This window comes from Telopea speciosissima, chromosome 6 (genome assembly GCF_018873765.1).
Source record: "Telopea speciosissima isolate NSW1024214 ecotype Mountain lineage chromosome 6, Tspe_v1, whole genome shotgun sequence".
Lineage (NCBI taxonomy): Eukaryota > Viridiplantae > Streptophyta > Magnoliopsida > Proteales > Proteaceae > Telopea > Telopea speciosissima.
The window spans coordinates 42,768,740-42,782,709 of record NC_057921.1 but is presented as its reverse complement, the minus strand read 5'-3'; the positions used below and the strand labels follow the sequence as shown (position 1 = coordinate 42,782,709).

The 13,970-nt window shown below is 36.5% G+C and overlaps 2 protein-coding genes across 2 annotated transcripts; both read left to right on the top strand.

Annotated features, from left to right (window-relative positions):
- The first annotated feature begins 530 nt into the window (after nt 1-530).
- Nucleotides 531-3,886, top strand: LOC122664143 (acyl-acyl carrier protein thioesterase ATL3, chloroplastic-like). The gene is made up of 5 exons (XM_043859844.1): nt 531-1,024; nt 1,496-1,596; nt 3,262-3,371; nt 3,562-3,657; nt 3,746-3,886. The coding sequence occupies exons 1-5, from the start codon at nt 816-818 to the stop codon at nt 3,863-3,865; spliced, it is 636 nt and encodes a 211-aa protein (XP_043715779.1). The 5' UTR covers nt 531-815; the 3' UTR covers nt 3,866-3,886.
- A 2,491-nt stretch (nt 3,887-6,377) lies between these two features.
- LOC122664142 (acyl-acyl carrier protein thioesterase TE3, chloroplastic-like) lies at nt 6,378-11,480 on the top strand. The gene is made up of 5 exons (XM_043859843.1): nt 6,378-6,574; nt 6,939-7,039; nt 10,772-10,881; nt 11,135-11,230; nt 11,313-11,480. Exons 1-5 carry the CDS (start codon nt 6,393-6,395, stop codon nt 11,430-11,432), a joined length of 609 nt encoding a protein of 202 aa, XP_043715778.1. The 5' UTR covers nt 6,378-6,392; the 3' UTR covers nt 11,433-11,480.
- The last annotated feature ends 2,490 nt before the right edge of the window (nt 11,481-13,970 follow it).

Below are 13,970 nucleotides of genomic sequence, written 5' to 3'. Positions count from 1 at the left end.
ACCAAAAATTTAACACCTCCATAATAAAACATTGAAGCCCACAACAACACTCATCTGTCATGTTAACTCAGTCCATTGTCCCACATACCTAACCACCAGAGTGCATGATTATGGCAACTAACAAAAAAGACCTAATCACCCAACTCCAGTGCATTTTTGGCCCACTACAGTTTCCATTTCTCACTGGCTCTAATGAATGGGAAGGAAGCCCCACTCAATTGAAATCACACAGTACACATAGCACATGGTCAGAGTGAAGTTTAAGTCCAATGAGATAAGGAAAGTGTCTCAAAAGTGAGTTCAAAGATAAAAATTAACATAAATGCCACTATATTCCATTACAATGAAACAACATTCTTGTAACCTATGATTTCCCATGCTTGTTTTAGGTGATGTTTGATCCAGGAGAGGGCTGTAAAATCTTCTCATTCAAGCAACCCATATGACACAAACTGTGGAGCTAAGAGAACTTACTCTTTGGAGTTCCTTTTATCATTCATTAATCTGGAAACTCTTTGGCAAGGTTTGGATTAAAAATTATGTCCTTTGGTGAATAATGAGGTTGGTGATCAGTAACTGTGTTTCATGAATCACTACTTCAGCCATCCTCACCATTAATCTCTGAGGGAAGGTAAGCAGATTAGTAACAAACCTACAACCAAACCATTAATAGTGAGGGAATGACAGCAGAACATGAGCAGTTGCGGAACTAACTTATAAGTATGAACCGTGGGTGCTTTAATGGGTTTTGATGAAAGGCCAGAGACCTTAAAAGGGTCCTCCATGGTTCCAATCTCCCTGAGTTGGATGCAGAAATGTTGCAGTCTATAGTTTCCTCTGCTGCTCATATGGCATTGCCCACTTCATGTACCAATGCAAGATTCCCTCTTAGCCGGCCAAAACCTGATTTCCTGGACTCACGGCCATTGCGCCACCTACAACCACTCTCCTTGCCATGTCTCCGATGTGTTTCTCCTGTTAGACATGGTGTAGTGCCGGCATTGGGCTTACAGGGTAGCAAAAGGTACATACTCTTGTGATGCCTAGCATATTTTTGGTTTGTCAATTTTTTACCAGTGCAAATATAAAGACTCAAATTGCTTTGGTTTTTGGGTTATGTCAAAAAATTCTGTTTCTTTATATTAGGTCATGTTTGATTTGGATTTTAATTTCTAAAAAAGCAAGTACCTTCCTTAAGCCATGTTTGGTTTTCTCCCACCCCCCTGGTGAATATGTTTGTGTATTATGGGTGTGGTGATATCTTTTGTCTGGGGGGATGAAATCTTGTATGTTAAGCTACCTCTAATTTCATCTGTGATTAAATTTCTTTGGGTTCAATTAGCAGATTATAGTTTGCAGTCATGGGTTTGACGATATTTTTTGAGACTGTAAGCTCATGTTTTTATCCAAATATGTTTGGATTACTCGCTATATTTGAAAAGGAAGAAAAGAAACAGTTCAAGTATGAGGCATCTATTATTTTCTCACTTTTCAGCAAGCCCAAGTTCTTTGAAGTTGAGCTTAAAGTTCGGGACTCTGAACTGGATCAATATGGTGTTGTAAACAACGCGATCTATGCATCCTATTGCGAACATGGTGAGATTTCATATTTTGACTTAACTGTGATTAAACTTGTTCAACTTGAGAGATTATGTTTGTTTGTTACCTCTGTGCTTTCATATGTAAGTTAACAATTTGTTTTTTTTTTTCTTTTCTAAGCTTCACAAAAGACTAGATGAGCAGGGCTACGCTTGCCTACTCACTACCAATTACCTGCATCTCCCTCTTCTTCATCCCTCTCTGTATGTATCAAGAACAAGTTAATTTAGTGAAGTAGTATTTTCCATTTGAAGAACAAAAAAAAAAAAAAAGATGGTGAGAATATGTGAATACTATAATACAAGTGGTTTCTATCTACCTTGTGTCTGAACTGTTGGAATCAATAATATATTTTTTCCTCAAGGATTCTCTTTTCATGACCATGGAAATCCCATTTTCAAAGCCAACACATCTTAAAAGTAAGAGATAAGAAAAAAAATCCTGTTTTCACTCTATGTGATTCTTATTAGAAAGAGAGAATAAAAATAAAACCTCCCCATCCCATTTCTTTCTAGGAAAAATGGAGACACAGAAGGGGAAGGAAAGTTGAATTCCTCTTCCTCTATTGGAAGGAGAAGGAAAGAAGAAAGAATGTAGGGAAATAATCGGGAGGAGCGGGAGAGTTTCTGTTATGTGTGTCTTGAATTCTTGTACCCATTTCGAAGATTGGCCCGCTCGACATTTATGGTGGCAACCCCGAATGAGATTTTTTGTGAGGTCTGTGATGGTAGCAGAGGGCTTGGTACGATTTGACCCGATGGATCGACCTGACTGGAGGAGTACTTATATGTTTTATCGTCTTGTTGTGTAAGCAAGTGAAAAAGTGAGATATGGGGTTTTTCAAGTTGGGGTTTTCTGGGGAGAGTTCTTGCCACGACTTTTGGTGTTCTTTAGAAATCTCCACTACCTTTCTTCCGTCACATAGTGAATCATCTTCAGCTTTGCCCATGGATGTAGCACATCATATTGGAGTGTGAAACATGTAAAATCTCTGTGTCATCTTTGCTCTGTTTTGTTTTCTTCGTATTTCTTGTTGTTTGCAATATCACAGTGAAATGCAAAAACTGAAGAGAGAGAGAGAGAGAGAGAGAGAGGGAAAGTTTACAAATTTTCCCTATATTGATATGGGTACTTTGGATACATGGATTTGGATGCTGAACATGCTATAATGGTACTACTGACTTTCTCATCAGGTGCATCTTGTCAAATGCCCTTAGAAAATATAGCAACAGTGGTGGTAAGAGGGGGAGCACTGGTAGTAGATAATCTTGACGGGAAAGAATTTATCAAACAAATGTGAGTGAATATTTTGCCTCATACATCCAGTCAAAGAGTAAAAATAGAAATTTGGGAAATTTTTTTTAGGGTTTCCCAAAATTATGCTTAAAGATTATGGAACTATGTATGAGAAAGGTGTGGTTGAAGTATGAAAGCAATAGGCTTAAGAATAGTTCTCACTGGCTGAAGGTGAAGTTGACCATGTTAAAATTACACTTCTTGTTTTTTCAATGCACTAACCAGATCAGTTTTGAACTTTACTGTCTGCAAACCTGTTACAAAGATTCACCAATTTTTTTACTGATAGTTCATTCTATCTAAATTTGTTTGACTCTGTTATTTTTTCATTTTGTTTACATTCCCTTCTTTTGTTTTGAGAATCAGCTCGTAATGAAATGTTTCGAAGATATGGCTTCAGAGCAGATGCAATTGCTCGTGCCGGTGCTGCATTAGCAATAGCAGAGTTATCCCTTAAATACCTTGGACCTCTAAGAGTATGTCTATCACTCTAATAATTAATTCATGATATGTACATACACAATTGATCTGTTGATTTCTCTTGGTGTTTATGTCATGTGCAGAGCAGCTTATGTAGATAAAAATTGTATTAGCAATTTAGCATCCAAACCAAAATCAGCTTTCAAATGTTTTTACTGATTGTTCTTTACACTCTTTCATGCTCAGAGTGGTGATATGTTTGTAGTGAAGGTGAGGATCACTAGCTTCACAGCTGCTAGGGTTTTCGTTGAGCATTTCATCTTCAAGCTACCCAATCAAGAGGTGCTATATATTTTCATCCTTAGCTATAACATAAACTTATCTCAATTACTTCTGCTGACTATTGGGTTCACAATGCTCTCTTGTTCAGCCCATTTTGGAAGCAAAATCCACAGGAGCTTTTCTTGATAAAAATTATCGTCCTATTCGTATTCCAGCAGAGATTAGATCAGTATTGGACCAGAACGTTTGCATTGCGGACTTGAACTGATTTGATTATAGTACTATGAAGCAGAAAAGCAAATTTTTTTTTTTCTTTTGATTTTTTTGTTTATTTCCCAAAGGAAGCTCTTTAATTCTACCAACAACTTGTGCTAGAGTGGTTCTCTTCAAGATTGTCCTTGTCTAGCTTTGTTTTTTGATTAATTTTTCGCTCTATCTTCTCAAATAAAGGCATTTTTTTAGCTGAAAGTAAAACAGAAATAAATGGACCACAAATCCAAAGATACAGAAGAAGCAAGATAGGTAGAGGCATTAGAAGCAACCCAAGGGATTGAAGATTGAGAACTGTAACACATGCTATATGTTCAATGAACTAAACGATTGAAACGTCTTGAAAGATATTTAAAAGAGATGAAGCTAAAAATAGATTTTATATCTACATTCTGAGCCAGAACATGAGATTCAAGCCATGAACAAAAAAATACTGACCCTGCTGTAGATTTAGCATTACTTCCTAAGAATTGAATTACCTTCCACAAACTGAGTTATAAGCCCCATTCTTGCAAAAACCTTTAACACCTGCAAAAAACAGCCAATCATTTCTGCATCAAGGATTGATCTGCACACCGGATCTGATCTTTTTTCCCCTCTCCACATAGAAGTGAACCATCATAAATAAGCCCTTAAAACCACAGCCATGCAGCCCTTCAGTTCAGTTAGAAAAACACCATCTGTATTAGCCTTTTAGGGAAAAAGTAAAGGGGAAGGGGAGCATCCCTTTACTGTTGTAATTTAAATGGTTTTAAAATAAAGAATATTGTTTAGATACATTAGGGGTGTCAATTGGTCTGGATCCTTAGCGGTCCCAACTTTAAGGTATTAAGATCATAACCGGACCAATAAGTTTATCGGATCCAAATCTGAGACCCAGGACTGTTTACTAATGGGTGGTCCGATTTTGATTCCTAATCGGTTTCAAACATTACTGAACCTAAAACAAGGACAATGAGAATTTCTCTAGGAAAATAGGAACTTCATCATACATAGATACAATCTTAAAAAGTCCAAAATAAAGACATTGATGCATATATCTAAATAAAGAGATAGCTTCTTAACCAAAAAAATAATAATAATAAGGAGACAGTTTTAAGAGTTCATGATTTCCATTTCAAACTCAACTCATATATTGATGACTTAAAGAGCAACAAAAGAGTGCCACTTAAAAGTTCCAAGTAATGTAATACTATTAATAAATAGGTTAGGATTTAAAGCCTTGTAGGGTTTTAGATTTCTAATTTCTCATTCAATTTGTTTACATATCATCCATTTCCAACGGTTCCAGTGCTATCGAGTCCTCAATCCGCTATCGATTTTGGAATCGTTGGGAGACCCAGACTAGAACCGGCCCGGATTAATAGTATATCATTAAGATCATATCCGTCCCAATAAGCTATTGGGTGGTCCGATTCCAATTTCTATCGGTCTAGATTGGTTTTGATTTCCGATTCTAATCCTATATTGACACCCCTACATGTATGTTTGTTTAAAATACATTATTAGATGTTCGAGTTACTAGGTGTCAACATCTCTACTTCAAACTATCGTACTGCACATTTTTATCATTAAATATACAATCCTAAATACACTGCAGTAATTTAAAGGATCAAGATCCTCTGCAGTGTGGGCACATATGGCCTTCGCTGTGCCGTCAGATGTGCACCACTGCCCCACCGATACTACAGAAGATTTTAATACTGATTTAAATGGCTCGAATGTGCGATCAGACGATTGTCCAATAGTGATTGGAAGGTTCAAAGGTGGGATCAGACCGATATGATAGTCTAGCAGTGATTGAAAAGGTTCAATGGTAGTCCAATAGGCCAAGGTGTGATTAGACCGATACGATAGTCCACACTGATTGAGAGATTCAAAGGTGTTAAAGGTATTCAATTTTTTATCAAAAAAAAAAAAAAGGTGTTCAATTGATTTGACACTCAAGGCCGAACAAACTTGGAACAAGTTCAAAGTGGGGTGCGCAGGAAACCTAAATCCTATGTCCGATCCAACCCTGTTTAGAACCGAACCCTTATCGGGTTGGGCTGAACCGATGAACCACCAATGAGCCTGATCGATAGGGCTGAATCCAATCCTTAAGAATCCTACCTAAGTCCTATTGAAAACCACTCGACACCCTATTTTAAAACCGAACCCAACACAAACTGAAACTGAGCCAAAACCAAAAAATTCTTAACCGTTCGGGTTCAGTTTTCCTAAAACTCAAACCAAAACTGGAAAAACCCAACCGAACCGCTGAATTGACACCCTTGTACAACAGAGGATCCCAGTCTCAAATTGCTGCCACAAGGGAAGAAAAAAAAAGAAAAGAAAAGAAAAAAACAGAACACCAAAGATGTATAAATGTAGGAACCAATACGGTCTAACGAGCAATTCATGGGTTTTCACGCCTCCGAAGTAGAGTAAGGCCTTAATCCAGTAAATGGTGCTCCAACTTAAATTCAACCTACCTAAGTAGTAAGGAGAGAGAGATGTCGCAGGTTTTTGGTTCCACCGCTAATATGGCGTTGCCCATTCCATGTCTCAAATTGAGGTACCCTCCTCTCAGCCTGCGAACAACCAATTTCTTGGAACAACGACCATTTTTCCGTCTTCACCGGCACTCCTCCGCGCGACGTCTCCGATCTCTTCTTCCTATTACGAATGTTATTCCGACGGCATTTGATTTCCAGGGTGGCAAAGGGTACTTACTATAGTGATTTCTTGGTATCTGAATCTCTTCTTCTGATTTTTGGGCGAATAGAAGTTTCAAATTCGATTGTTTTCGTTTTCACCCAAAAAAGTCGGTCATTTTTTTGTTTCTTTGTTTGATGTGGAAGATGTCTTCTCAACTTTATTTTATGACTATTAATAAAATCAGAGTATATGAATTTCTCTATTCGACAAATGGGTAGTGGGTTTTTTCCATTGTATTGATTTTTATCATGCCTATAGCTATTTTGCTTGATAACCCATTCGTAGAAGTGCTGGATTCAATGTAAAAGGGAAATAGAGAAGAAAGTTTGGGGTCTGAGCCATTTATTAATTAGAATTTTCTGACTTTTCAGAATGAGTGGGTTCTTTGATGTTGAGCTTAAAGTCCGTGATTATGAACTGGATCAGTATGGTGTTGTAAACAATGCGGTCTATGCGAGTTACTGCCAACACGGTGAGATCTTGTGTTGCCTTACGCAGATCTGTTCAACTTGAGAAATTATGTTACTTTGTCACCTTCATGCCTGCGGATATTTGTTTGCAATTTGTTGTTTCTGAGCATCCAAAAGGCTAGGTGAGTGTTGCAATTGATAATAGATCTAGTTTATATCTGGTATGTGGAAAAAAGATGGTTGTTATTACTGCATTTCATATGCTAGGTCCCATTTGTAATTGGAATTCAGTTTGTTCCTTTTAACTGCAACACCCCCCCCCTCTCAAATCCTCAACCACCCCAACTCTGCAGACAGAATAAAGTATAGCATTGCAAGCAGTGGCGTAGAACTGATAAGTAGACTACAACTGTTAGGCACTTGAGGTACATACCAGGCACAAATTGGTCTCTAAAAGACCCTACTGAAGGGTTTTGAGGCTCAAAATCCTTCTCCATTATAACACATAAAGTTATGATGTGCATGTAAGCTGATATTGACTAGTTAGTCATTTGATCCAGTTTAAGGTCCAACTATCTCCTTGTTGCAACTATATCATTTCTGAGAAGATTTGCTACCACAGTGTGGTAGAAAGAATTGGCATTGCCTTGATGGAGAAAATAGATCAATGGATGTGTCTATGTTCATTACTCTGTCCTTATGAAGGGTACAGCAAATGGCTACTTTCGACTTTCACGAGGATCAGACATGTACCCTCAGGATGGGGTTGGATTCTTTGTAAGGCTGAACATGATAACATGTCAGGGGCTTCATGAGAAAAAGACAGATAGTAGAGGAATCCCCCTTCAATTTTCAGATAACCATATGTTGGGAATTTGGGCCTCATATAGGTCTAATTTGCATGAAATGATGGAACTTTTAGAGAGGATTTTTGAGCTGAATGTTAATTTGCACAATAGATTAGAAGATTAGCATGAATTAGTTTCAATATTCAGAAGAGGGTCATCTAACAAGTGTTCTAGAATGTGAGATTCAGGACTGGCCTCTCAAATAACTTGTTCTGCCTTAAGAGAGAGGGAGGGGGGGGGGGGGGAGGGAGAAAGAAAATTGATGAATAATAGGACACTTCATAATCTTTTCACTATTGGAAAAGGGAAATCCTACCATTTGTGAATGTCAACCATCTAAATTTCTGTCATTTTTCATTTTTTTTTCCTTTTCCCCCCTGATGAATCAAATCTGTGTTAAAAAAAACCTCTATTATTTGAGTAATATGAAAATACCCTTATATTCTAATTCAAGTTTCACAACCCATGACTCCTAAAGAAACCGAATGCTCCTGTTTTCACATCCTGTGATTCTTAAAATGAAAAGAAAATGAAGAAACCTCCCATTTTCACTGTTAAAGCACCTTTTTTTCTCTCTTAAACAAGCAAAATCTTATTTCTTAACACCCCTCAATTCTGATTAGAAGATTAAAACCTTCCTTGCCCCTTTCCTTTTAATAAACAAGGGTTGTGAAGATAGAAGGGGAGGGAAAGGTGAAAGGTGAAAGGTTGAAATTTTTTTTTTTCCCTCTAAAGGTGAATGGAAGAAAACAGAGAGAACTGAATAGATTACTTGAAAATGTAGGAAATAATTGGGGTAGGGACAGAGTTTTTCTTTCCTAATAATTTTAAGATTGTGGGATGGGCAAACAGAACAGGAAGGGAAATTTTACAGTTTTTCCACTTGGAGGATTGAATTACCATGTGGCACTATATACTTATCTTTCTTCTTTTCAATAAAATATTTTTTTTATTAAAAAAAATTGACTATATTTTCCTTTATTGATATGGGTCATTTTTTGGTACATAGGCGAGATTTGAACAATGACCTTGCTTAAATTATAGCGTTGACTCACTCATGAGGTTCAGATTTTCAAGTGTCTTCAAGAACATATTGAAGTGTATGGTAGTAGAACTGGCATTATAGTGTAGGAGCAGTGGCAGTAATGGTGTCTATAGCTGTAGCAGCACTGGTATAAGAATCTTGATGGCGAATTTTATCAATCAAGTGAGTCTTTGCCCGATATATTCAGTTATAGAGGACAAGTAATAATATGGGAAAGATAATTGAGGGTTTCACAAATTAGGCTTCAAGAGTTTTGGATGGGGTATGGGAAGGGTGTGGTTGAAGTTTGAAAGCAATACGTTAACGTCTTTAAGGATTGTTCTTGGTGGGAAAGTTGAGTTTTTTTAGCAGGTGTCTAATTCAACAGAATATAAGGAAATTCAGATTCTTTTTCTTTAAAGATCTAGGGTTTTAGATAAACAAATTTAGGTTTTGTATCAAGTTGGACTTTTGTTAACAGAATGGGTTAAGGGTTTTCAAAATGGGGAAAAGTAAGAGCAAATGGATGGTACTTGCAGAAAGTTCCCATGATTAATACTACTGTTTCTGAGGAAAATGGGCTTCTAATTATAACATCGACAGTGGAAACAATGTACAAAACAACATAAGATAATTAAAAAAATTATAAACTCGTTTAATCTACAAGGAGTGATTAAATACTATTGTTTCTGGGGAAGAATGGGCATTCTAATAGGAACAGAGACAGGAAATTTCAATATTTTCAACAATGAAAAAATGACAAAAAATATAATGAAAAAATTTGTAGAATTCCTACTTGCTAGGGTTAACTAATACTTCTTAGATCTGCAAGGCGCATATGAGTTATCACAACCCACAATAACATGCAGCGGAAATTTTCTAGTTCTTAAACTTGTTTCTCAAAACTTTTCATATTAAGAGTTACAGGGCTTTTTACGCAATACTTCTTTAATTTGGTGTCCTACCCTACTAGGTTGACTCTAGCTTTGAGATCGACTCGAATACCAAAAATAACCACAGTATTCATTAATGCAATGTTTTGACACCCACTTGTGACATAAAAGTGATAAAACTGATCCAAAACATAAATTATAGATTCCAAACAATTAAGAGAACCAAGTAAAACCAAACTAGATCCAACTGAAAATTACAAAATTGGGGAAAACTACATCACATGGTCTTGTTTAGGAAGGGCTTCCTAAACGATCCACTCTTACTTTGCTACATAGGCAGATGACAGATGATGTGGCTATTCTGCTGTTGGATAGAAAGGACATGGTTTGGATTAGCCACGTGTCAAATTTCAGGGCCTAATTCAATTAAATGCCCTCCCGTGTATCGGCATGAATCCTCATGTTTATGCATAAACTCCCACGGTACTTTGAGTCTTGGACCACTATTGTGCACTCTCCCATAATCCTGGGTTTTTCAAAGCTCTATTTCTCATTTTGTTCACAAAATTTAGGCCCCATCTGATCTACCTTGTGGCAGATTTTTAGGGACATGGATAGTTTTGGAAAGCTACCACCTGCAAAATACCTCTCATTGTCCAAGATAAGATAAATTGAATAAAGAATAAATTAATTCAAACGGAAAGAAGAAAATAATGCCTTTTGACATTTCATTAGGATTAATTCCCCTTACTACCTCCACTCTTTTTTGTGTTGTTTGGTGTCTGAATGTACAAATCTTTTCTTTTACCGATTGATATCTCATTATGTTGTGCCTGGGATTACCTTTTCTTAGTTCTGCAATTATGCACCAACCTGACCAACATTGAATTTTAGTATAAATATGCAATAAGGATTCACTGAACTATTAATTGATTCTATCTAAATTTGTCTGATTATGTCGCTCTCTTTTTTGTTTGTGTTTTTTTTTTCTTTTTTGGTCCCACGCCTCCTGCATTTTCTGAGAATCAGGTCGTCATGAACTCTTTGAAACAATTGGCATCAGCCCAGATGCAATTGCTCGCACCGGCAATGCATTAGCACTGTCAGAGTTATCCCTTAAATTCCTTGCACCTTTAAGAGTATGTACATCATCTTAATGTTTATATCATGGTACACATCAGATTTGTTAACTTCTCTTGGTGGTAAATAATTTCCTAGTAAGGACTGGAGAGGCATCAGCAATTCAGCATGTGCTGACATGCTTCTAGAGATTCAAATTGTAACTGTTTAGCATCCTAACCAAATCAGTTTTAATTTTTTTTTTTTTTTTTAATAATAGAGATCAGTTTAATTATTACGTAATTGTTCTTAAGATTTTTTATGCACAGCCAGAGTGGTGACCGGTTTGTCGTGAAGGTGAGGGTCTCTGGCTCATCAGCTGCTCGCTTATTCTTTGAGCACCTTATCTTCAAGCTACCCAATGAGGAGGTGCCTGTTTCACCCTTAGCTATAACATAATCTATCTCAATGACTTCTTCTGACACTTGGTTCACAATGATCTCTTGTTCAGCCCATTTTGGAAGCAAAGGGCACAGGAGTTTGGCTTGACAAAAATTATCGGCCTTCCCGTATTCCATCAGAGATAAAATCAAAGTTTGTTCAGTTCCTTCGCAATGAGGAATCAAACTGATTTCACCATAGTAGCATGAAGCAGAAGGGTCTTTTTGTTCAAAGTGCTCGGTTGCTTACAAGAGTATTGTATTCAGGATTCTTTTGACCTTTTCAGCTCAGAGTACCGTTTCTGGTTATTGATCTAAGTTCCACATTTTTGAAGGTCAAAAACAGTACTAGTAATGTTTTTTTTTTTTTATGAAAGTGTAATCACACAAAAACCACACACCAATCCCAAACTGGTATAAAGATTATTCGTCTTTCAAAAACATAAGCAGGAATCTGGAACATGTTAACTTGTGTGGTCTGTTTTACAAGTTTCTACTGGGTGGATTGGTTCATGCTGTTCAAGGCCATTCCTTGTTAGTTTACTTTTCTGTGAAATCCATTACATGGACTGTTTCAGTGTTGAATCATCATACCAAGCATCTAAAGCAACTCGTCCGATCAGTGGCTTACAAGTGCACCCACATAAAAATGCATTTAATACGTTGTTTCTTTTTCCAAGAAAACAGTTAAAAAAAACAATAGGGGAAGTGTTTCCTACGGGGGAGTGTGGCCCTTATGAGCACGTAGGGGTCAATGGGAGTTTGTGCCGAAGCATCACTTTCTCCAAACTTTTAATAAGTTAATAGGCAACCCAAAAGGGGGTTGAATTAGGAAATACGAAATAAAATCCCTACTTCAAAATTTCTTTTGAAACCCTTTGTTGTTAGCTGTCACAAATTTCCAAATGTTGTTAGTTAAATGTAATAAAATAAATAATAGAGATAAAGGGAAAAATAGAGACAACACATACGATTTATAATGGTTCAGCCACACACACACACACAGATCTCCCCGAGATTACAATCTCTGTTTAAAGGAGGAAGTGATACCTATATACACTCTGTCACTCTCCTTGTAGAGTATGAGAAAAACTCAATACAGGTTCATGGCCTCAATACCTCTCACCAACCAAAGTACTAAAAAGTGATTCACAATGGCACAAGATATATATCATTTTTAATCTCATTAAGGGAAATAGCATATACACTTATGAGACATATTCAAAATAACTACTCCCCCTGAGAATGTGCATAAAATGATTTGGCATCTCATTTAAGCACACAAACTTTGGCTCTTAATAGTCACATATATATAACAATATAACCTTTTAAGCGCATACATATTCTCATACACTAGCTGTTTTTTCAAGCCAACAACATTTTTTGGCTCCTTTGTCATCGACAAAAAGAGGGGAATCAGGAGGCAAATCATTTAAGAACAAAATATAATCATAAACATGGTCTTCTAATGAGTGCAAACAATATACCAATGAAGAATAGGCAACTCAAAAGTCATAATTAGTCTTACATAGCAAGTCAAAAAGCTATACCAATATCATGAACAAGATTGCCAAGACCACAACTTGACTTGTGTAAGAATGTCAAATAAGCACATGATATCATCTTGTATCATAAATAAATATATTCCTAGTGCTGAACATAGACTTATTTAGAAATCATATAATTCCAATCTTAAAAGAAGATGTCTAAAGCTGCAAACTTGAGCTCAATCACAAGAGTTCAAATCAAGGATGGATTTACATAGTAATGAAATATATAACCATTAAAAAGGGTAATGGAGAGATGGAAGTGCATGAATGAAAGAGAAGAAAAAAAATAGAAGATCATACAAAAACTATATATATAACCATTTAAGAACAAGATTACTAAGGTTGCAAGTAGACTTATATAGAGAGGCATATTCTCCCATAAGATGAATATACCAGAATAAAATAAAATCACTCTAAGGCAAAAATTTGGTCTCAGAAATGAACATCCCCTATAAGATGAATCAATCTAGGCCAACACTTGGTCTTATAAAAAAAGAAACATCCCTTATAAGATGAATCATTCTTAAGCCAAAACTTGGACTTACAGAGGCATCCAACTATATACCATTTAAGTTCAATGATACCTATTCCCGAAACGATGGTCTTGTATAAACATCACAATTAATTCCAGCTCAAATATAAAATGTCTATAGCCAAACATAGGCTTATATAATAGCACAAGACAAGGTGGTGGGATGAAGAGGTCCAAGCAGCCATCAAGACCTAAAAAAGTTTAAGACTAGGCAACGGATTAATAAACATAAGATAAAAATAAGTACAAAGAGACCAGAAATGAGGGTAAGAAGATGGTGGGGATGGCTAGGGCGAGGAAATATGAGGAGCTCTATATTATTCTAAACACAAAGGAAAGGGAAAAAGTTATTTATAAGATAGCTAAGATGAGAAAAAAGAAAAGTAGAGATTTTGACCAGGTGAGATGTATAAAAGGGGAGGATGGAAGAGTATTGGTAAGGGATGAGGACATTGTGAGGAAATGAAATGAGTATATTTGTGAACTTCTAAATTGAGATAGTTTGAATATGATTGATTCGGTTAACTACATTATTCATCAAGACACCTCACATCATAGATATGTATGAAAGGTTGGTGTGGAAGAAGTTAAAGAAGCCTTAAAAAGATGAAAGTGGGCAAGACACCAGGCCTAGATGAGACCCCAAT

What these genes read in the sequence shown, in the direction of transcription:
- LOC122664143 (XM_043859844.1), top strand. Translation starts at nt 816, where the DNA reads ATGTTGCAGTCTATAGTTTCCTCTGCTGCTCATATGGCATTGCCCACT. An exon ending in GGCTTACAGGGTAGCAAAAG is followed by an intron (nt 1,025 to 1,495) that starts GTACATACTCTT and finishes CTCACTTTTCAG; the next exon opens with CAAGCCCAAGTTCTTTGAAG. An exon ending in TCAAGCTACCCAATCAAGAG is followed by an intron (nt 3,658 to 3,745) that starts GTGCTATATATT and finishes TCTCTTGTTCAG; the next exon opens with CCCATTTTGGAAGCAAAATC.
- LOC122664142 (XM_043859843.1), top strand. Translation starts at nt 6,393, where the DNA reads ATGGCGTTGCCCATTCCATGTCTCAAATTGAGGTACCCTCCTCTCAGC. An exon ending in TGCGAGTTACTGCCAACACG is followed by an intron (nt 7,040 to 10,771) that starts GTGAGATCTTGT and finishes TCTGAGAATCAG; the next exon opens with GTCGTCATGAACTCTTTGAA. An exon ending in AATTCCTTGCACCTTTAAGA is followed by an intron (nt 10,882 to 11,134) that starts GTATGTACATCA and finishes ATGCACAGCCAG; the next exon opens with AGTGGTGACCGGTTTGTCGT.